The 25310-nt window shown below is 27.6% G+C and overlaps 1 protein-coding gene across 1 annotated transcript; it reads left to right on the top strand.

Moving 5' to 3' along the window:
- Positions 1-1174: 1174 nt before the first annotated feature.
- LOC148236773 (uncharacterized) lies at positions 1175-25019 on the top strand. Its single transcript, XM_088182511.1, has 7 exons — positions 1175-1393; positions 1516-1712; positions 16473-16574; positions 16658-16766; positions 21168-21279; positions 21410-21588; positions 24636-25019. Exons 1-7 carry the CDS (start codon positions 1321-1323, stop codon positions 24749-24751), a joined length of 888 nt encoding a protein of 295 aa, XP_088038637.1. The 5' UTR covers positions 1175-1320; the 3' UTR covers positions 24752-25019.
- The last annotated feature ends 291 nt before the right edge of the window (positions 25020-25310 follow it).

Below are 25310 nucleotides of genomic sequence, written 5' to 3' on the forward strand. Positions count from 1 at the left end.
CAAGGCCTACAACTTTGGTTTCAAATAAAATAAATATACATAAAATATGAAATATTTTTTTAATAGCAGAAATATAAAAATAAATAAATTTTAACAACTTTTTTAAAAAATATTTTAATTAAAAAACGATATATTTAAACGACAAAAACTAATTCAACAGCTAAAGAAGTATGGGATTTATTACATGTCTTGTAGCTAATATAACTTAAATAATTAAAATAAGTAAATAAAAAATTGCTTTACTTTTATATTAAAAACAGTAATTATACCTGCAAATATTAAAAAAATAACAATTATGGTGCATACCCAAAAAATACATTTGTAGCCAGATAAATGTAACGTGCGATTAGGAGGGTTCTCAAGCGCTGGCGTCCTGGACGCAATGGGTAAGAATAAGGGAAGCGATCGAAATAATCGAGGGTACTCTAAATTTATTTAAATTAAAATTATTCTTAGCATTTTGTAATAGTTTAAAATATTTTCATATTTTTTATATAAAATAATAGCAATTGAGGACAAAAACTTTATATATCCAAAGTCAGTATTGAAATTGTACATATTTAAAAAAAATGATCTAAATTACGTTAGAAAACAACTAATTAATATCTCATAAAAGGTATTATTTGATATTTCAACAACATATCTTTTTCTATGTTTTTTCACAAAAAAATTATTTGAGATAAGTACTCATATATGTTAGATTTAAAAAATGCATTTTTATAGGTACATTCTGTATGTTAAGTGTTTAACAACTACTATGAAGAATTCTTTGAAAATAATGTTTAAATAATATTTCACCTTAAGACGTAGCTTTTCAGACGCGGGGGATCGATTTACTTAAAATTTCATAAAAATATGACAGGTGAATCGTGATTTGCACCCGAAAAAGTTTCGTTTGAAGCTCTTGCAGACGTTTCAAGCTAAAAATGTTTTAAAAACGCTCCGACTTTTCGTTTTTTTCCCTTGAAAAAATTCTATATATTTCTTTGCAGACGCTTTGAAGGTTTTCTCATTCTCCGCGAAAGAAAATATCCGGTCACGTTAAACGAAATCTGAAGCGGTAATAATGCCAAAAATAAAATCATTTCAATTCAGTGCAATTTAGAGCATTTGACGCGTATAATAGAATTATTTTTTAAGAGCGGAAGTGTTTCAAAGGAACCGCGTAATGTGATTAAGTATTACTTGTTAAATACGACATTAATTTATAATTAAACAGTGTTTTGTGCGCAAAAATTGATATTTGTGTTTGTGAAAATTGAAATTAAAATGTGAACACTTTTGTGCGTGCTGTGAAATGTCGCCGTATTAATTGTAATTATGGGTCAAAATATGGGATACTTGGGATTCATGTGGCCGTATATTATGGCCGCCTTAACGAGTTTGTCGTCGGGTGAGTGGCATTAAGCGAATTAATTGTTAAAGTTTATTAACGATAATGCCTCTAGGCACATAATTAATGTTTGTTAATGTGGTGCAATTAATTATTTTTTAATTTTAACACGGCATTTCTAGGCTTAGCCGTAAACGACGAGAGCTCGGCGCTGAAGGCGAACGGCCGTGGGGATATTGCGAACATAAACACCATCGATTCGGACTCGACAGAATTCACTCATATGTACTTTGGTACTGAAAATAATACTGTGATTACATCACAGACAGGGTCAACTTCACACCTGCCTTGCATAGTTCATAACGTAGGGGATGGAATGGTGAGTAGTCGCAAATATTGTATAAATGATACTACAGATTTAATTAATAATTAAATAGGTTATGTTAATATTTAATAAGACAGATAAGCGAATATTTGAAGGTTTTGTAAGTTATTTTTTTATGACATTCATTACGTATGAACACATGACATTTTTCATTGTTAGGTAAGAAAAACAATATATCCACGTCTGCCGCTCACTAATAAATCAAATTTGTAACAAAACACTAGATAATTCTATTCTTATTAGTAGCATATGTAAAGAAAATATTTTAATCTATACTTCATTTTAACTTGAATTTATGTTTGCTTTGAAAATAAGTTAACGATATTTAATAATAACACCTTGGTTTATTTACATTTATATTTTACGTATTATTTAGAATTTTCATAAATTGATGATATAGCTTTTAATTATTAGCCGCAGCAATGTGAATAATAAATTTTGCAAATTATTTGTGAAATGAAAGATAACACAATAGTTTATTTTAAGAATGATTAATTATATATACAGACTACAAACAAAATGCCTTATTAATATTTCGCTATATTATTTATTCGTAAAGACAACTAATAAATAAGCTTTATGAAATAATTTCAAATAATATACACTGCACAAATTAATTTAACATTTGTTGCTACTAAGATATGATAACGCACTGATAGGTTCATATCTAATAATGATTTTATAATTATTTTGATAATGTATTGATTGTTGTTATTTAACAGCTGTAAAATAATAACGTACATAAAAAAATGTTATTGGCAACACCGTTTGTATTGTTAATATCTATTTGTATATCAAATTACTTTTGATATTTTATTAGGTAAGAAAGTAAAATTTAAAATTATGCAATCATTTACCAAAGTTGCTTTGATTAGTTAATTTTAGTTATTAAATTATAGCTATAAATTATAAAAAGTAAAAAGTATATTTTAGATCTGAATTCAATAAAAATAATAAATATAAAAAATACTGTAAAATAAAAATATTTGACATTAAATATAATATGTTTAATATTGTTAGTTAATGTCTATGTACGGAACCGTATAATTTTACCAATAAAGATTTTTTTTATTTAGCTTTAACACTTTTAAAACCGTTTTTAAAAGTTGCATAAAAATAATTAAATAATAAAAATACTTGACATGAAATGAACTATTATTGGTTTATAGCAATCATATATTTATTGTTTTATTTTTTTATTGTAGAAAATTTGCGTTAGGCTTTACCACTTTTAGAAATAGTTCTTATATATTAAGTGGTTAATAAAAACTAGTATTAATAAAAAAAATTCAGTCTTACTTTATTTTTCAATAAATTTTTAGAATCAAAATAGAAAACAATTTACTAATGCGTTTCCTTATTTTTTTAAACAAATTGACGGTACTCAATAATCTAAAATAATTTTAATCTTTATACCTACGAATAAATACTTTTTTTTAATTACTTAGGAATCAAAGACAATTTAAAAAGTCCATTCTTAAAATGAATTTGCGACATGTCATATTATTGTGGGTTTTTAGGATGCTAGTTAATCGCGACTTATGTTATTTTAAATAAAAATGAGATACTTTTAACCCCTGTAATGCCAAAAAGCCGAAAAACCAGCCTTTGATTTTTAAATACATGCTTTTACTTATTTTTAATAAATGATTATATTTTTTAATGTTATTTTTTAATATTATAAATAATATCTGTTTTTATTATTTAACATGTTGTAGATAACACACGGAAAAAGTTCTAGATTTTACAAAAAATATTGTGAAAACTATTTTTTTATGAAAATGTTCCAGTTTTTGCAAATATAATGCAAAATCAGGATTAAAAATAAGGGCGATAAAAGGGTTTTTACTCTTTTACTGTCTTAATTTTTAATATGTAAAAAAATAAAATACATATATTAACAGAACTTAAAAAAAAAATATTAGTTAGCATTAATAAAAACGCCATAATAGCAACCCTTGTCGGGTTGATATTACAGGCAAGGATCAAAATAAATTTTGCCGTCAACCTAAGAAAAAAGAATGCGTGCCCCCTCTGCTTTGGTCAACGACCCAAGCTCAACTCTCAAGCGTGGCGCAAAACTTATGATATCCTGGCAAAAGGAGCGAGTTTTTCGGAAACACTTTGTGACTAAACATAAATATGTGGATAATCAAAACTTCTTTCGTAGAAAGTTAAGATCGCAGTTTTTTCGTAAAGCAGTTCTAAAGTGTCTTAATTATTAGGAATTTATCAAATTTTTATATTTTCAAAACATGGACGTTTTTTTATATACTTTTCGAAAACTTCAACAAAAACATTTTAATAAATTTTAAAATTATATTTTATATCCTCCATTTTAAAAATATTATAATAATGCATTTTAGGTGAGCAAAATGGTTAAAACTATTAAATTTTATTTTGCAATACCATACTACTAATATACGGCACTTTTATTTAACCCATAGCGGTATTCCGATACTAAAAATAACTGCATTAATAAATTCTTGTGTTACTGTATACTGCTTGGTTCAATTTTATTATTTACTTATTAATCTTTGCAGTCAAAAGCACAAACTTTAGAGTTTAATTATTAAGGCTCAGCGTAAAATATCAATAATAATACATATGTATATACTTGTATGCATGTTCATACTACTACATTACTTTGTATGTGGCTCACGAGTTACCCTGTAAAAGTATATCAAATAAAAAATAAGTACCACAAAGTAAACGGGCTCTCATATTCCACGACATATGATACTACAAACAAAAAAATTAAATTCTATGGAAATACACCGATAAGGGAGTGTGAGTTAATAATAAGGACGTTAGAAGGTATGGATATAAAATTGGTTTTAAAATAACAAGATAATGTATACGTATCTATTTATAAGGTTAACTGTAGTAATACGTATTAAATAATTGTGTTTTTAATACATACAAATAAATCGAGACTATATATATTACAAAGTCGCTATATTTTTTATTGTAATCTAATAGATTTTTCACTACTTATATTACACTAGTACTTACGCTCTTCAACCTCCTTTACTTAAATGATGAATTGCAGATTTTTATAAAGAAGCTAAAATGTAAAAGAAATACACTTAAAAACACAAAGCAGATTACATGTTTTAGTGCTTAAAATAATATAAATAACGAATAAATATATGTTTATTAGATAAATATATAACGTACTATTGCTTAAATTATTATATTAGAATACTACAATGAAAGGTATTAAATTAACAAAAGCATAAATTTGTTGTATGAAATGCGAAATTTTTAAAATTATATGATGATGCTAATTTTCCTGAAATATGTAAAGGCTAATAATTATGTATCCTAAAAATATTCCGAATACTACCTGGCTTACTTTGGAGTAAGCGTGTGCTACTTTTATATTGATTATTTATTATTTTCTCACAATATTACACTAAAAAATAAAATAATTACTATAAGTAGTTTGAAAGTTATATACATATATTATATAAAAAAAATATTTAAAAGTATTTAAGATTAGTTTTACATTGATATTAAGATTAAAATTTAATCAAATTTGGGTGCTTTAAATAATATTTAGTAAACAATTATTTAGAAAAAGATTTTGTTATTACGTAATATTATCTAATTGAAAACATATTTTATATTTTTATATTGTAGAATGGATACAAATACTCCTACTGAAGCCCAAATAGGATCGAAATTTCATCACCTGTTCGCACAATGGCGACGACCCTTCCGTTCAGCCATAGGGTGTGTTCAATGACACAAAGGCCCATATATCGACTGTGTATTTTGGATAACTTATTATTTATGGCGTCTTTATAATACATCGACCGTCCTTGGAATTCAAAAAGGGGGGGGGGGAATAAATAAATCTCAGGTAGATAGGTAGGGGTTATGGGTGGTATTTTACACAGCCTACGCGGACTGATGTGTATAGGAAATACTTATGTATGTACAGTACGAGCAGCAGTTAAGAGCTTTTACAATCGTCGTTTGTCGATTTTCAACACTTTCGCTTGTGTGATATTTCACCTGGGAAAGCGGCGGCGGTAAATATGGCGCAGACAATATGTGGCGACGTATATCTTCATGGTTTGTTCATGGCGCAGCTATTAGACGACAGGAGCTGCTGTTACTTAGAGAGATTGTGTCGTGTATCACTGAGACGAGGTGTTTTTTATCTGACGTGATAGTAATTGAAAGCGCTGTTAAAGTAAACTTGATTTGTAATAAATCTACAAATTTTGTGTATTAATAACATTCAATATAAAAAATTTAAGAGGAAAATATTTACGGTTTTCTACTTCATATTTTTTAATAATATGGTCATTTCATCGTGTTTTTTAGTGTGACACTCTTAAGTAACGTAGCTTCTATAGTTGTTTCAAATATTTGGTGCTGGGAACGAAAGCAATAAAAATAAACATGGTTATAGGGTAATAAAATTATTAGAAAACATTTCGGCTTCTGCGAAAATAATTTGTCAACATGAAAACCTAATAGTTTTATAAAGGATATATAAGAAATAAAAAAACTATTTAAACGTGTACATTAAGGTGTGATTTACAAATTATACAAATATAAGACCCCCCTCACCTCTGACTATCTACTACTCCAAAAACGGTCATACCTGAGAAATGAAAACTATGTTGTTTCACTAAATAATGAACATTCGATATCACATAAAATTCCAGGTGGGGTTCAACAAAAAAGTTTACTCAGACCGTTTTGCTTTATATTGTGTATTAATGATATCCCAAAATTAGAAAAAAAATACACGTTTATCTATAAACGCTGACAATACAGATATTTTAACCATTGTTTACCGTACTAAATCAATCGCGAATAAATTACAAAAATATTTTTTAAATAATTGAGTATAAAAAGATCAAACTATAAAAAGTAGAATAAAAATATAGCGTTAAATACCTGGCTTCTAAACACATGCTTAAGCTTCGCTATAACAGGTTGAGGTATTGAATAAACAAGCTTGTACTAAAAATGTATTTAAAAAATTTACGTAAACAGAAAAATTAATCTTTAATTTTTTTGTGATTATTACTATAAATAGAATCAGTTATTATTTGAGAAATATGTGTTTGAGTTTTATAGCATTTTTTTTTAATGTTTGATGCGAAAATCAAATTTTAGTTGTATTGTCGGCTTTATAAGTTGTGTTAAAGGTGTGTTACGAATATGGTGTTAAAATATATACATACATATTTGAAAAATACATAAAAGGTCAAATGCCCTTAACCTTGTATCGATTTACGCAAAAAAGGTATCCGTTGCAAATATAGTTACATGATTTTCGATAGGTATGCCACTTGACTGATAAGGGTCGAACAGTTTTTGATCCAAAATATGTAACGGACATGGATCCATAATGTTGCGAAATATACACATATCGTACATCTCTTTATGGTATATCGTAATAGGTGCAAAAAATTCCTTGTTGAATATTGAGCATGCGTTATTTTATAAAGTATCTTAATTACATAGTATAAAATTGTGTATTTGTTTTATTTATAAATAATAAATTACTTGATTTACTTATCATTATCATTATCTTATAATAAGTTTTTAAGTCTGCTGGTTATTATTTATTTTTATATTTAAATAAAATTAAAACAATTGCGTTAACGTGACGCATTGTGGTAAAAGTTACCCCAATGCGTCACGGTGTAAAAAAATATTAAAATTTATTATGAATCAATGTTCAACACTAGCATATTAAGGGGCCGGATGAAGATAGCTATATGCGAATTAGTTAGTGCGGACATTCTAGCTCTAACTGACATCACAAGAGGACGCGATCGAGATTCCCAAAGAATGGAATTCCTTGAAAATAGTTTGATAGTCAATAGAACCCTTTAGTAGCTTGAATAAATGTTGAGCGAAATACAACAACTGAGATAACTTCGCGAATTCTATCGCAACGCTCCTAAAAAAAAGCGAACGGATAAAAGGACAGATATTCACCAAATAAAATCATATAAAAGTATCTCAAGAACTTTTACTAAACCTTTTTAATCGAGGAGTATTTATAAGGGGATTTTTAAATTTAAAATCTGTATTCAAGAATGCTGTAAATTTAAGTGTAATACAGGATGTGTATAACTGACGGATCAAGTAAAACGCGTCCCACATATCAAAGCTGAGCAGCTTGAAAGATTGTTTGGGAAAATATTTACTTGTTCTGAAAAGTTATTCCGAGATCTTAAGTGGAAATTTCTTTAGACAAAACGTTCCTACCAAGATCGTAGGATAATTTTGATCACGAACAAGGTTTATAAAATAATGCAATTTTGTATTTTCTGACACTAAACGATAGACGGTTAAAAGAAATTAAATCAATCTGTATAAAGTAGTCCGCAACAGATCGAAGACATTTAAACCATTTTAAATCATCTGCATACAAAATAAATTGTAACGTGAATTTATAACTGTCGTATTCACGTCAATAATAAACTAAGTATAGAGCAAAGGGCCCAAGTTGAACCCTTTGAGGAATCCCCGAAACGGTGAAATATTCTTTCTACGATCGGTCGCTATAGGCTAGGAACTGCCTATGAACGCTCAAATAACTCGAAAATAACGGAGTTATATCATCCGAGTAACTAAGGACCGACAATTTTTTTAGTAATAACACATGATAAATCTCGTCAAAGGCCTTTTTAAAATCAGAACGTCTACTTGTATTTCGGCATCAAGAGATTTTGTCACTGTTTTGATGAAAGACAGACAGTTAGCAACATAAAGTTGAATGAGCGGAATAAAGCCCTTGCTGTTTATCCAACAAAATATGCCGTAAGTGTTCTATGGACTATGTATTTATGGTCAGAATTATCTATAAATAATAATTTACCAGAAGCTACTGCGACCAGCTTACGTTTTTTTACGCATAATTTGTCATCCTATATATTAATAGAGGGGGCTTTATTTAATTTATACAGATCAGCAAATAATGACGTCTTGAGGATAAAATAAAAATGCGGTTTAGAGGAGCAATGATTCTAATTTAGATACCTTTAAAATTGAGGACCATATCAAACAAAGAAAAACGTCTTAAACTTATTAAAGCAATATAAATAAATCTTTAAATTTTGGAAATTTTCATTTTAAATCATTCAAGCCCATAAGGGCTACAGTTTTGAGGGAAATTTATGTTTTAAATATAAACATATAAATACTATATATTTAGACATCTACGTTAGCACAAAATATATCAGTTTTTAGTTATCAATATCAGTTATGCATAAGTCATACCTTTTAAATAAGTACATTGTTTTTATTTAAAACTTCTAAATCGATAATTATTATTTACTACTATTGATACATACAAAATTTAAGTGTTTATTGGTAGAGTTGACTGCTTGTTAAACTTTTTTAGGCTAAGAGCCCCTCACTCTGCACCCCCTTACGCTTTATTAGCTTGAAAACTATTTTTTGAAATGGCAACATAGCGACTCGATAATATTCATGGCGTATCCCAACCGAGTCGTAAAGGACGTTATTTTTGCATTCAAACACGATTTATAATAATGGAAACTCGGGATAGACCGAGCAGCGCGATGTCGTTAAGCAGTATTATTGTTGGTACTATGTATATTTCAGTTACATATATACTTTTATTATTATATCAGAATTTCAAAATTGATTTGCAGTATTGAACTTTTAATATATAAACTAGAATTAGATTCTAAATCCGATTTATCGGATGAAATCCATTCGGAGCAAATAATGCAATGCAAATAATTATAATTATATTACAATATATGCATGAAAAATTATTTTTTATATTTTGAAAATGAATAATTTTAAATTTAATATTTTAAAAGTAATTAACATGTCATTAAATATATTTTGGTAATAGAAATGTTTTGCAAAATAATTAATAAACAACAGTACAAAATGTTGATGAATTTAATTATTTTTAGTGCTACTTTCAGGGAAAATTTTGATCTTTTATGATTACATGTAATTTTGAAGAAAAATTAACTTAAAACTAAAATATTGAAGAAAATAAATAAGAAAAATTCGCAAAAGTGTTTGATGTAAAAACTTTGGAAGGTTCACAAATTATTGATGACGTTATTGCGTAATATTTCTGTATTCAAGTAATCTTTTTTGCCTTTCGCTCAGTCGTTTCCTTTTTTTTGTACTTTTTCTTTAGTACTAAAATTCAGTACTTAAATTATTATAGGGCTTTGAGAAGTTAAAGAAGCGCTTTTGTAGTCCTGATTTAGTCCCCAATTTTATTTTGAAATGTTGCGAAGTTATTTAAGCTGATCCTCTTAAACGCAATTTTGCTATTCTTCTTAATGTCTTATCATTTTCTGGTCTTTATAAATGCACAAAAGTCACCGATATTTATAAAAATAGAGACAACTTGTTCACAAACGCATATGATTAATTGCTCAAAGTTTTCTTATTTTGGTAAACTAGCATATGGTCAGAATAAATATACGAGACAATCAGAATTAATATGTAGAATAACCATAAATTAAAAAAAAATATATTATTTAAAAATATGAATGGGCAATAAATAAATAATCTTAGAAATATTTTATAAAATATCTCGGTTGCACCAAAACTGCTAAACAGATGCGAGCGAGCGTTGCTCAGAATATTGGACTTTAGGAATAACTCTCGAATCTGCAATGAATCTATTTATTATATAAAGGAAGCAAATATATATAGCGCAACTAGCGAAGTTAGAATAACGACAGAGCGGCGACGCAGAATACGCTTGTCTTGTTGTGTTGACATATGACAATGTTGCAAGCACAACTAAGAAGTTTTCTTAAAACACCTTGATGATGATAATGATAATAAACTGCCAACATGCAAATGACAAATCAACCAATTGTACTGATTTTCAGCGTTACAGCAATAACAACACTATAAAAACACTAAAAAAATGTTGACAATCTGGAAAAATAATTCTTGCTATTTAATATAAATTCGGAGTAGTAAAATTTTAACCATTAAATTTTAATTTTGACCAATTAATCTAAATTCCACCACTAAATAAATATTAGCGGCCAGAATAAATATTCTGGTATTAAAATTCTGATCTGAAAAATACGAGTCAAATAGTATTTTACCTCTTCGAGGGTTCCTCAAGGATCCCGTACCTTTCATAAAAAGAGTTGATAAAATATCTTGGTGCAGAAATACAAGTAGACCGCGCGTTGTATGTTTGGATTTTAAAAAGGCTTTTAATAAGCTTTATATGGATTATTAAAAATTGCCTAAACTTAGTTGCTCAGATGATTTAACTTGGTTATTCTAAAGTTATTTTAGCGATCATAGCCATTTCGTTAACGATGGCAGCCAATTGTCGTAAAAATATTTACCTCTTTGGAGTTTTCTTAACCTAGGCCTTCTGCTATCGACATTATTTATTAATGACATAAGTACGGCAGTTAAAGATAGTTACATGAGTACGTTAGTTTATTTGTGTGCAGATAATTAAAAATTGCTCAAGCACTCTACAAAGTTAATAGATTCTCTATGGAAACGGACCGCCGTCAACCATTTGGCTTTTAGTGTCGGGAAATACAATAGTGTGATATTTTCTTGATCACGTTGGCTATTAGATTATTCCTACGATTTTAGTGGAAATATTTTGGCAAGCAAAACTATCACTAAAGATTTCAGAATCACTTTCGAAAAAAAGTGTACGTTCTTTCTATACATATACTACGTCTGCGAAAAATCTTCCAATATATTCGGATTTGTTATGAGGAACGCATTTCACATTGACGATCCGTTATTCATGTCCTCTATGACATGAATAACGGATAATTTAATTTATAATTATAACGGATAATTTAATAAATAATTTCTTAATCGATGTTCTGTGAAAATAATTATATTTGCTTAATTAGTGAGATTTTTAATTTTCCACAATATTTATTTTGAGTTTAAAAATGTTTTATAATTTATTTGCGATTAGTTTAAGATCATAAGCACTAGTTTATTAGCTGTGTCGGTTAAGTTCATAGATAAAGCGTATTTATTTATTTTTGGGATATCGTTTATATACAAGATAAAAAGAAACGGTCCAAGCATAATTTCTTGAGGAACCCAACCTGGAATTTTACGCGGTATCGAGTATTTATTATTTAGTGAAACAACGTTGCTTCTATTTATCGTATATAAGCGTATAAATAGTAAAAATTGTAAGAGGTTTTATATTTGTTTAGTTTATGAATCAAATTATCATGTTATATTGTGACGAAAGCTATTTCTATATCTAACATGAAGAGACCTGTACCTGTAAATATACACCTATTAAGTTAATGTGTTGTCGAGTGACTTTGCGAAAATCAAATTATTTGTTAAAAGATTTTAATTTAAACTCAATCATCATTTTTAAGTACTTTACTATATTACGGTAATAGGTTTTCCATTTTTTGAAAACTTGTGTTTCTATTTAAGTTGACACGAATCATATAATTTAATATTTATAAATATTTTTATGTTTTATAAGACTATTTTTACTTTCAAATGATCTTAAACCGATACCGGTAGGCGAATCATAGTTCAGAAAACGCTTACCAATCACTAAAAGATGAGGGCACGTAACTTGTCAACGCAAGGCAACTTTAGCATTAAAGCTACCGTAAACACATCATAAATGGGCGCGCGCACGTATTTCAGTTTCGCTACCCGAAACTCTGTCTCTTTCTCCCTCCCAATCAATTCCGGTTGCAAAACTTTATTTGCTTACCTAGTCAACTATTCCTCGGTGCCTTTGGATTCGATAAAATCACCTTCCGCATTATCGTCGAGCGCAATCCACTCTCTACGTGATTTTTGTTTGTCTTCTGTGTGCGCTCGTAGGGGAGAGAGAACAGTTCTCATTTTGCAAAGTGCTTTGTCATTGTTTTTCGGAATCCTAATTTCGCAGACAGGACGCAAAACGGCAGGAGCCGTCGAGATTAAATTTTAAATTGGGAAATCTAGCGTTCGGAAAAGCGACTAGTGATACGAGTGCGCTCCAAATATTTAGCATTGCGCGGTATGTTACAAAATCCATTATTATTTTAGCCAGAGAGTGTGTAGCTATACTTTTATTGCTTTTTCATTATCCCCGATTTAGATATTTAAACAACAGACTATTTTAAATAAAGGGCATAAAAAACACTTAAATTGGTATTTTACCTTAAATTAAGATCTCATACTTGTTACCATTCATAAATCTAGTGTTATTTGTTATCGGATTATAACAAGTTTATACTAATAAATCAACACATATAATATTGTAGTTTGTATTTTCTACGTAAATTAAAGACATTAAATCTGCAAATAATAGGATAAAACTTTGTTTCTATTCCCAAAATTTCAGAAATTCCTCACAAGTTAATATTTTGTGCAGCTGTGGATTTCTTCAATAACTAGTAAAAATATTTTTACATCCTTCGAAATGTATAGAGGTGTCACAATGTTACATAGGTCTTAGAATAAATAGGAAAAATAATATTTATGTAAATATTATTTAAATATTTACTTTGCTCGCCATTTTGATTCATATATAGAGCATAAAAAATATTTAAAAAAATAAAGTTTTTGGATCGAAATAGTAGTTCTCACATGGATGTGTAGTGAAGCTAAGTGTAAATAATCTGATTTTGTACCGCATAATATACACCGTCGTGTGCGAAAACAGTATACCCACACCGCACGTTGGAGAAGTGGTAGAAATGCAGCGTTCTTCTAGTCAACTGCTAGGTTCGTAAGTACAGTTTGCGGGACCTTAGATGTGCGTGTGGCGTGTCTCTGGGCTACTTACTAATAAAATTTAAAGTGACCCAGGCAGGTTTTTGGCACTTCTGTTAAATTACTAATTGTGGTGAACTGATTTACTACTATTTTTTAAATCACTGTGATATAAAAAGATAAGTATCTAACCTAAGGTTAGAGCTAATAGACTAAATATGATAAATGATCCTTTTATGGTTTAGATTATATATTTCAACTTAAACCTACGATTATTACTCACATTATATTTTAGAAAACGTAATGAAAACGTCTGTAACTTAGTTTTTAGAGCACAATATGGAGTTAAATCTTGGAATGAATAGAAAAAAAGAGGGTCTTGCGAGTAGTTGTATTAATGGCAATGAAAAAGTGGTTAGGAAAATATTATTTGGATATGATCTCAATATGCTTTTAGGAGAAGTAGTATAAGTCGCTACCTATTACTTAGTGTTTAAAAAAATCTATCGTGTCTATATATTATATAATTAAAGTTTCAAACAATAATCATAAATTAGGTTTACCTAGATTTTCATAATATCAAAAAGGAATATCGTGATGTTTAAATAAAAATAGCAAGCTTAGTCGTTCATATGAGGCATTGAAAAGCTATGAACAACTTTAGCTATATAAGAAAATAAAAAAATACATATATATTAGACATTTTAAAAAAGATTTAGAGCTAACATAAATAATTATTAATAACATAAAAATTTATCTTATAAAATAAACTTAATTGAGAAGGTAAGGCGGTAGCAATATATAAAATTTTTTAATAAATTATCCTAGTAAGGTAATACTATTAAAAATATTATTTAAATGTACCTAAAACTTTTTGCATTATTCTTGAGTTTTAGAAAATACAAAAAGCGATGATATTATATATTTAATGCTGTTGATTTACGTTAAACATTAAAGCATTAGTTTATATATTTGTTGTAGTATAAAATAGAGTAGTACTTTTTTCTTGGATTTTCAATTAGGCATTCCATGAAAGCTCCTAATATAAAAATATATTATAAACTCTTGATAAATAATAAATAATAAAAGTTATTTGACAAGTTGCTTAAGTTTATGCTATTACTATTACATACATATAATATATTTATTAAAAACATTTATTGTAAAAGGCTAAGTACAGTTCTAGAGTTAAAAGTTTACATTGAATAAGTTGTACATATTTTGAAGCAACTTAATGTCAAAAAAGCACAATGATTGAAATAATTATTTTTTAGGGTTAAAATTCGTGTGAACACATATTTGTTAACATTTTTGTTGATGAAACCCTGATAAAATCTACAAAGACAATAATTCTTTGTATTACACTATACTTTATTAAAATATATATAATAATACATATTAATTCTTGTAATGAAGTATTTTCATGGTTGTTAAACTGTATTATATATATATATATATATATATATATATATATATATATATATATATATATATATATATATATATATATATATATTTATATATATATATATTTATATATATATATATATATATATATAGGCCAGATTCGCCCAGCCATCCTCAGGGGAAAATTGAGAATATGAACATCCGGTGTGGGCAAAGCCCAGCATGTGGTTGTTCAGATCGAATCCTAGAAATATTAACCAAATATTTCTCCGCGAAAACGCATTCAACCACATATATATATATATATATATATATATATATATATATATATATATATATATATATATATATATATATATATATATATATATATATATATATATATATATATATATATATATATATATATATATATATATATATATATATATATATATATATATATATATATATGTGGTTGAATGCGTTTTCGCGGAGAAATATTTGGTTAATATTTCTAGGAGTCGGATTACTCCGCGATATATATATATATATATATATATATATATATATATATATATATATATATATATATATATATATATATATATATATATATATATATATATATATATATATATATATATGAGTTTCAGACTATTATTGTTAACTAGTTTTCAAGTAAGATGACTGTAATTGCTTTTAGACTTTTAGGTATTATTTTAATATGATCTTACAATTAATTATTTTGATTTCTTAGAAAAACATATAATATTAAAAATATATTTATGGAAGTCATGTATCGAAAATAGCTAACCGAAGATATTTTAGATTTTGCACACTTCCTTATCAAGAAATAACTTAATCTCCTGCGAGAAATATACATACTAAATTTTTATACCAAATCATACCAATATTATTTGTATTTTTGCTTGTCAACCTGAAATAATTATTTAATATTTATTTATGTATATTTTTGCATTTATTAATTAATAAACCGTGTTTAACTGTGTTATGTTATTAAGCCCACGCTACCCTGCAATTTAATATCACTTTGACATTTATATGTGGTTATTACACCATTTGGTGATATTATTTAGTCACAAAATTTGCTTTTATGTACTTATTGTGCAAAATTGTGGTTTAGTCATAGAAATTATAATTTAAAAGTGATATTTAAATTAACAATAAAATTAATTAAATGCAAGTATTATGCTTCTGTAAGATGTTTTTATAGAGATTAATACTTTTTTTAAACAGTATAATAAAAACTTATCGAAAATGCTTTTGTCGAGGAATTCACATACTTTGTATTTTTGGGAAGACAAATACAAAATATTAAACGCACAAAAAAACCTTAAGAAATGTTCAATAAATTATGAGAAAACATATATTACGGTTTCATTTTACTCGCCCTTGTATAATTGTTTAAGGTAGTAAGAATATGTATTATAATTTAATTAGTAGAAAAGATAATGAGTATTTTGCGAAATGTACACCAGTAAAAATGACACAAATTAATAATTTCAAGAGGAAGTCCGCTTTAGAATTATTCAAAATATACACAAAACATGATAAGATAAACGCTTAATGCTATAAAATGAAAACATTTTCCCTTATAATAATTTCCCATTAATTATTTTTAAGGTATCTTGGATAAGAAGAAAAGACAGACATTTGATAACCGTCGGTGTGACGACGTATAATGCCGACCAGAGGTATCAAGTGATTCACCTGCAGCACTCAGAGGTATAAAATATTTTGTGAAATTAAATAAGCATCATCAGCAATTGTATTTAAATTTAATTTCATTGTATTTCAATGTCTGGAAGGACTGGACGTTGCAGATAAAATTCGTGCAGAAAAGGGATGCGGGCATTTACGAATGTCAGGTTTCATCACATCCGCCCACTAGTGTATTCATACAACTCAATGTAGTAGGTAGGTATTTACATAAAATCTAATATATAATAAATATTTAAAAAAAACAGGCTCTCTGGCATGTTTTACTATAATCACAGTTTTAATTTAGTTAGGTAGCATTTTTATTATTAGATCGATGTGTTTGTGTCAATTAACGTGTCGTAAGGTTTTAGGGAATCCGTGAAATACCTAAAGCTGAATCAGTTTTCGGTGTTACGGCAAGGATTTCTAGCCATGTTATTCAGAAGAAGGAGAAAGGATAATGCGATAAAACGATAAAACGATTTTCGGCGAAAATACTCTTTCGTTATTTGGAATGTTTTTCATTATCACATAAAACAAGAGGATATACTGTATGTAGCTTGATAGAATTATGTACGTATCTCTAAATAAATAAATTATTAGGGATGTTACATAGAAACGTTAAAAGGTAGACAATTGTTTCGAGGGCCTTTTCAAAAGAGAGATTAAATCTTGTAGTAAGGACCGACTATCATGGACCATTCGAATATTATGGAATATGTTTAGGTCAAACCGTACAGAGAAGGAAATTTGAATTTTAAATGACCAAATAAATCTCGTTGATAAACAATATAAACAATAATGGAACAATGTAGCAAACCTTGCGAAACCCTTAACCGCATCAAATAATCCACGGATGGTTTGTATTCATTAGAAATTTAATATCAGCGTTCTTCAAAGTGTGTAGTTCCGAAATAAATAGATGAGTTTCCACTTCTATAATAATTAATTGTATGGTTTAATTAAAATTTGTTAATAAAAGCGCGTTCTATTATAATATTAAACTGTTTTAAACGATCTAATAATAATTTTATATTTTAAATATTATTAATAAAAAATAGTACGTATTTATTACAATAAATATGTTTTAATTTGTAAAAAACCATTATAACAGACTGATTCTTAAGATATTTAATTTGTGAGTTTATTACGGTTAACCATTTTTTGAATAACACATATAATTAGCAATGTTAAAGATTTATTTCAAAATTATTTTAACGGTTTTTATGTCATTTGATTTGATTTGGTAACGAGAATTTTTTATAAATATTTGCCTTTAGAATAATAAGTAGATGTAACTACAGTATATTATTTTAATGAAATTATGTCATGTCTCAAACACGTTTAATGTTTACCAACATATTATATTAGAGATACCATGAATTCGTAGACTTCGAGGCGGAGGAAAATTGTTCAAAGCTATGAAGGAGTTCAGAATTACTAACAAGCTCATCGGCTTTGGCAAAATTACAATGGATAAAGTAAAATGCTGTGTCCAACGGGCTAAGACAATACGATACTATTAAATGCCTTCTGTTGAACATAAATCTTAAAAAGGTTTTCAGTAACACAAACATAATTATCTAAAAAACGGAAACCTTAAACATATGTACACAAAATCAGTGCAATTACTTGCATATGCATATAATATAAAAATAAAGCATTTTTAGCCACTAGAAAATACAGCACAAACAAACCTTGTGAGCGAATCTGTAAATATGTTACTACTATCTACTAATAATATTTTTTAGCCCATTTATGCATTTAAAAGTGGATTTTAATCAAAATAATAAAGTGCAACAATTGTTTTTTTTACTAACCACAAATACAATTATTAGGGAAATAATTAGTCTATTTTAATAAGAATAAAAATGTAACAGTGAAGAAACAGAACAATGATGATATATTAAAACGTAAGACCGTGAGAAATGATGGGCTTACTCCTTCAAAAAAAAAGTTTAAGCTGACTCTTTTGCTATTTAAAAGATAAAAATTTAATTTGGATGCGTTAGTGGTAAGAAAAATTCTAAGATTTATAAAATACCATTATCTGCGATTTAAACTATTGTAAAAACTGTAGCTGTAGAACCGATAATTTAGATTTATTTAAATAATTTATTCGATCTGAGATTCTGATTAAGTAACATACAGTAGATTAAATGTAAACGATTTGCTTGAAAATATATCTTCAAAATTAAAACTGAACATTATTAATACTTTATCAGTAAAAATATAATACAAAAAACAAATATATATATATATACCAGAAATGAATATTAATTTGAATAAAGACAATCTTTAATACTAAAAATATTAGTAGAAATACAGTAATTACCTACTAATACTTATGCGGTCTTGACATACATCGTAATAAAAAAACATATCTTAATATAACTTTAGTGAGATCGATTATGTTGTTCTGAATGAGAAACAGCGTCTGAAGTCTTCAAAAGAATCGTTCATAATTTTGGACTTATTTGTAAATGTGCTTTTTGTTGACGTATATATAAAAACGCAACGCCTTAGATGATCAAAGCATCTGCCAGTATTAATTGATAAAACCCTGCAAAGCGGCTAATTTTGAAAACGGGTGCCTAACCATATTAAAGTTAGAGGTACGTTTTATTCTAATTTGCATCGACTTCACGAGAGAAATATTTTATATAAATGTTTAAAACATAATAAAGTCGAATAATATCGTTTTTGTAGTATAAATATATTCTAAATTCAGACTTTCTATATCGGAAGCATTTAATAGTTTTATAATTTTACCAATTTTATTTCGAAATTATCCATACCGATTCAATAAAACATGTGCGACGACTTAAGCTAAATAATATTTGCCCCATTGTTATGTTACTGAATTTTTACTGATCAACTAGTGATATTTTAACGGAATTCCATTAATTAATATTTGATTGATCTTGATACTGCTTATATTTGGAATGAATCGAACATTCGTTTCAAAGTACTCACTCTCATCAAAATAGCAGTTAGAGATATTTTTTGCCGAGATGCCACTTTATTGACTTATGGTTAATTTCCTGTTGAAAAAGTTGTTCGAAATCAATACAACGTTATCGCGAGAAATTTTTGAACTCTGAAAGCCGAAATAGAATAAAAACGGAATATTCGCCTAATTGGTTTAATTTATTTGTAACAAAACCCTATTTATGTTATCAATAAAAACCATTTTTTAAGTTGTCTTGAAAAAGTATTTATAAAATATGGGCAAGAATTATTGTAATTGTATAACGACGTTTTTTCAGTGTTGAAAGTTCGGACATAGAAGTAATCGAGAAAGAAGAAAAAACTAATTGTATTGTCATAATATCGATTAAAAATTAATTGAGAATTAATTCATCGCTAAAATATTTCAACGATAAAAACGAATAGATACAATCAGTAAAATGAATATTAGATCATGTAATCAACTAAAACTTGGACTCCGAATTTAAATCCGTTATATAAATCATTGTTTTTATAAAAGCCTACTTTAACAGAAAATAAACAAAAATTTTAACAAAGAGAATATTCCACACAACAATCAGAAATAGGCTATCCGATTCATCGTTAAAAGCTTTATTTTATATTTTGTCCTTACTATGTAAAATATTTGTTCAATAAATATCTGATAAAAAATTGTATATACCTATGTATATAAATATATATGTACCCAAGTTTTTCTACAAATAATACTTATTTTTTCCAAATACTTATTATAATAATTTTTTTTTACGATTCAAATAAAAAATAATCGAAATCTCGAGTCCTTTGAAAATTTGTTTTTCGATTCCCGGGTATTTAAAAAACTCGAAACTTGAGAATCCCTAGTGAATCCCTAGTAAATCATTCATGAAGACCTTGTAATCAATTCCGTAAAGCGGAAAAAAGGCAATCATTACAAAAATATATTGACTGATTAAAAAATTACTTATGACATGATTGTCCACATAGAACAAATTGTAAAAAAAAATATCTGAGAAGCTTAATTTTAAAATATGCCTACTATACATATATTAACTGGTATGTAGTTGTCAAATTTAAAAGTTGGATTTTAAAATGGATTTTTAAAATAAGGATTAAAAGGGTTAACACTACTAAATCATATTAATGGTAATTTAACTAAAAGGGGAAAACAATGGCATAATATATGTAATATTTATAAAAAATGGCTGTTACGTACGTTCTTTTCTTAGCAATTAAATAATAATTAAGTTTTAAACCGATATTTAATTGAAAGATAATGTCCTATTGACCAAACATTGCCTCATCAGAATACTACATATTACAAAGTCTGCAAAATGTTGACGAAACGCAATTGTTAGACTTTAATGAAGTCAGAAATGTATTTAAAATATTGTTTAGCATAAAATCAAAGAGTTTATTAAAAACAGAAAAGATTCATAATATATTGTTTTTATATATTAACATACGTACATAATTTTATATATCGTAAAAAATCAACTTAGCAAATATTTTGCTATTAGTAAAGATATTAAAGTGTATTTCAAACTGTAAACCTATTTGTGGATCGCTTCTATAAGTAGATTATTAATTAATTTGAACATGGGTTTATTAAATATGTAACACGATTATTTATATTATTATTCATAGAAGCCAGAGCGCAGATATCGGGCCCAGCTGAAAAATATATTAAGCCAGGATCAGCACTCAGATTACAGTGTGTTGTGCTGAAAGCCACCGAAACTCCATCGTACATGTTTTGGTAAGTGTTTGTACAACATATTATCGAACCTATACAATATAATAACCGTGTGACCTTAGTTGAATATTTTATCTGAGCTTAAAGTACCGAATTATAATATTAATAATTCGTGTTGAAAATTTGCCAAAAGGTACCACAACAGCAGGATGATAAATTTCGACACAGACCTGGGGATCAACGTCAGCACGGATCTATCGGCTAGGAGTAGCTCCTTGGTTATTCCTGTAACATCATATTCGCACGCAGGAAATTATTCGTGTGTGCCCAACAACGCTTATCCAGCCAGCATATATGTTCACGTGTTTAATGGTAATTATCATCGATAATGCATGAAAATAATTTCAGGTCTTTATGAGATTTTAAAAGCTTCTATTAAACCACAAAAGCTTATATTAGGAACATACTTGTTTAGTGTGTACATAATTTTCAAATATAATGTAATTAGGGTTATTTAACATTTTTTTAGATTTTCGCATCTTTATATATATTTTTTCTTATAGTGCTTATTTCTTAAAATATTTTATTTCATACCTTGTTTATTTCTAGTTGCGTGTTTTATTTATATACCTAGTAATATGTTTGTTTTATATTATACTAACAATTTTTTATCTGATTCAAATGAGAAGACTAATGTATTTTTATGCACTACTTTCCATTTTCACTTGACTAAACCAATCTAATTGTTTTAGCAATTAAATATTGTAGGTTAATACATGTTATGTTTATTTAAATACATTTCATCGCTTTATTTCACATTATTTGTAATTTTTTATATCATCCGTTTTGGTTCAAAATTAAAGTTCAACAATATTTAATACCATTTAATACGTATAACGTTACTGCCCTCTTTATTTAGAAAAAGTGGTGACAGAGTTAGTCTACGTTTTTTGACATTATTTGCTTATGTTATATTTCGGGTAATTTTAATTTTCTACCTCCCAAAATATTAATTAAATTTCATTTATTTATTTTGTATGTGTATAATTTATGAATCAAATCGTCATGCCGAGCTGTGTCGAAAGCTAATTATATATTTAACATTAAAAGACCTGTATTGTTTTTTATATTTTAATAATTAGAGCATATATGCTCTAATTATAACTGTAAATTTTATTCCCCAAAGGCACTTTTCAACGCACTAAAATGATTATTTAAAATATTTCGCAATGTAAATAATGTTCATAAACTGACGGGGGTATAGCCTATCAGAATTTTAAAATCCTTATCGGGTTTTTAATCGGATGAATTTTACTGGTTTTTGGAATGGTTCTGAAATACCCAAAACTATTCTTTACCTTTTTTCTTTTACCCTGATCAGCTTTGATATTTTCAGATTTTAAGTGTGGATGTTTCCAGTTTTGTGTGTTTATTTTCATGCGATTTAGTTACATTATATGATTAATAATCTGCTGGTTTTAGTTTCTTAATTTTACGCGACCACGTTTTGTTTTAATTTCTATGAATTTTATGGCGAATTAAACCAGTTTGTACAGTAAATATTTTGGTTTTTCAACTGCTTTTCCATTTTATTTTTATTTTATTTAATTTAATAATCGATGGAGTAAGTTAAATTTAATTATGTATATTTTTACGCATGGGTACTAATATTTAAGCTGTTTAGATTACTATATTATTATGTATAATAACAGGAATATTTTATTTGTTGGCCAATATATCGATTATTATGTTGTTCGTATTTCTGTTCTGTTTCATTTTGTAACCAAAAATAAATAATCTGCTTAAATATTTTTAATTTATAATTAAAGAATGATTAGTGAGCTTTAAATTAAAGCATTTTTTTACTCTTGGCATGATATGTTTAAGGGAACTACGTCAATGCTAGCAAACTTTGACCTTTTGTGTGTCGGTGTCTACGACTTGAATCAATCGTTACATAGTCGCCGTCTACCGTTATAAATAAACTTAATATCCTCACTCAGTCGTAGTATATTTTAGCGATGGAATTTCGATACCATTGTTGTAGCACTCCGTCGATAAGGCATTCGCCACATTTTGCCGCAAATTTCTTTCATGGCATGCCAACAGTGGACAATGGCTGCACCGTATACCCGCCCACGCCGGTGTGCGGCATACCATTCGCACGATTTTGGCACCGTAGCCAAAGGCCCATTGACACACGTCCCGACACTTTGTTTTCCCCAGACACTTTTCATGAAAATTCCTCGGATTTCCTCGGAATTTAACACGCACCCACCCACGATCGTACACGCGCACACTCTCAAGACGCGTCAAATTCCTTTTTGAAATGACATCTTTCGTTTAGGAATTCAGGAAATTACCGATTCACTGTGGTGGGTGCTAGCGTGACAATGATGTGGTCTTTTCTTGATTTTATATTAAAATTAAATAGGTGTGTATATTATAACGGCTTTTTTCCATCTACTCTTACATTAATTCACTGCTCAAAGGCCGCAGGTTGGAGCTACGGCCACAGACTTTTTATTTAAGAAAATACTCTAACAATAAATAATGTCCATACATAAATACCTTGTTGTATCGCTTATAGCTTACGCCTGTCAAGTTACAACGGAAGATTAAAAAAAAAGAAGAAATAAATGCTTAAAAAAATTTTTTTTAGAAAGTTAAGCTATAGCTCTAATATTCCAAAGACGTAATTTTAGTACAAACAAACATATTTTTGTTGTTAAGATACCTGATACTATTCGTTAGATTATTTTGTGAAATATGTGATATTGAGTAATTGAGAATTTTCCTTAACTCATTTGCCTTTAACCAGCTTAACTTACAAAATGTAAACTTAAAAACTGTGAAAGATTTCGCTATAGACAGACGTCAAAATTTTTCGTAATAATATAAATAAAAATAAACACAGTTTGTGCGTATCGTTTAAATCAAAACATATGATAAGTAAACATATCTTTGTAGATAAAGGCAAAGTTTTTTAAATTATATATAAGCTATTGAAATGAAGAATATTAAATATTTTTGTTTTTAAAAATATTACTACCTGACTGTGAACTACACGTAAAATTAAGATTTGTTTCAATTTAGCACTGATGCAATATTACCAAAGTATCATGTAAGATGTTTCAAACTATGTGGTAATATGTACCTATACAAAATTTTATTGCGGTTAGTAAAACGGCGTGTATTCGTATATATTGATAGTAAACGTAAAGAGAGAGTTATACATTTTATTTATATTGTTATATATTTATTTTTAGTCCTGTACATTTTACAAATATTCTCAATGCGTCAATATTTTTATTAGGTAATATTTTTCATTTTTTTGGTTTAGAAAAAATAAGAGAAAATTTGTTTTTGAGTATATAGAAAAGATTAAGCAAAACATATTTACTTGTATTTCTTTACAGGTGAAAATCCAGCTGCAATGCAGAGTGGCGGGGATTGTACATACCGCTTAAGACATCTTAGAAACTCTGACGTCATTTCTATAATACTACTTCTTATTATTTATATTAAAAGCTGATGCGTGTAAAGAAACTGCATACTGCAGTAAAGTAAATGTGACATATAAGTGTGAATAAAACATTAGTGAGTGTATAATATTACTAATTAATTCCTTATATTTAAGATTCAATTATCCATTGTATACGTTCAAATATAATTTGTAGCGTTTTAAAGTTCATCGATTCATACCTTAAGTGTGTGTATATATATAATAATAATAATAACTTTTGTACATGGTGAGTATTAGTTATCAATTGTAAATATTTAACTTTGTGTCATTCCAAAAATATATTGTACGATAATAAAAAGAAGTAAAAAGCAGTGAAAATAATTATGGATATCACTCGTTTAATAAGTAAACGTATTTTATTTATAAAATCGCAAATGATGTAATTTTAGATTTTAAAAATTATATGGTTTATTTTTAAAAGCGGTACGATTAAATCGACGTTAATTTTACGTTTACGTTATTTATTACTTGCCGCAAGAAATTTATTTTATTACCTGAGAGACAGTAATAAGTTTTCAAAGTGCATACTACTGTAGATGATACCGCAAAACACCTGATACGTTAATTC

The sequence above is a fragment of the Plectrocnemia conspersa genome, unplaced genomic scaffold, assembly GCF_051122295.1.
Source record: "Plectrocnemia conspersa isolate PC_06_02 unplaced genomic scaffold, ASM5112229v1 ptg000003l, whole genome shotgun sequence".
Taxonomy (NCBI): domain Eukaryota; kingdom Metazoa; phylum Arthropoda; class Insecta; order Trichoptera; family Polycentropodidae; genus Plectrocnemia; species Plectrocnemia conspersa.

What these genes read in the sequence shown, in the direction of transcription:
- LOC148236773 (XM_088182511.1), top strand. Translation starts at nt 1,321, where the DNA reads ATGGGTCAAAATATGGGATACTTGGGATTCATGTGGCCGTATATTATG. An exon ending in CTTAACGAGTTTGTCGTCGG is followed by an intron (nt 1,394 to 1,515) that starts GTGAGTGGCATT and finishes CGGCATTTCTAG; the next exon opens with GCTTAGCCGTAAACGACGAG. An exon ending in ACTCCATCGTACATGTTTTG is followed by an intron (nt 21,280 to 21,409) that starts GTAAGTGTTTGT and finishes ATTTGCCAAAAG; the next exon opens with GTACCACAACAGCAGGATGA.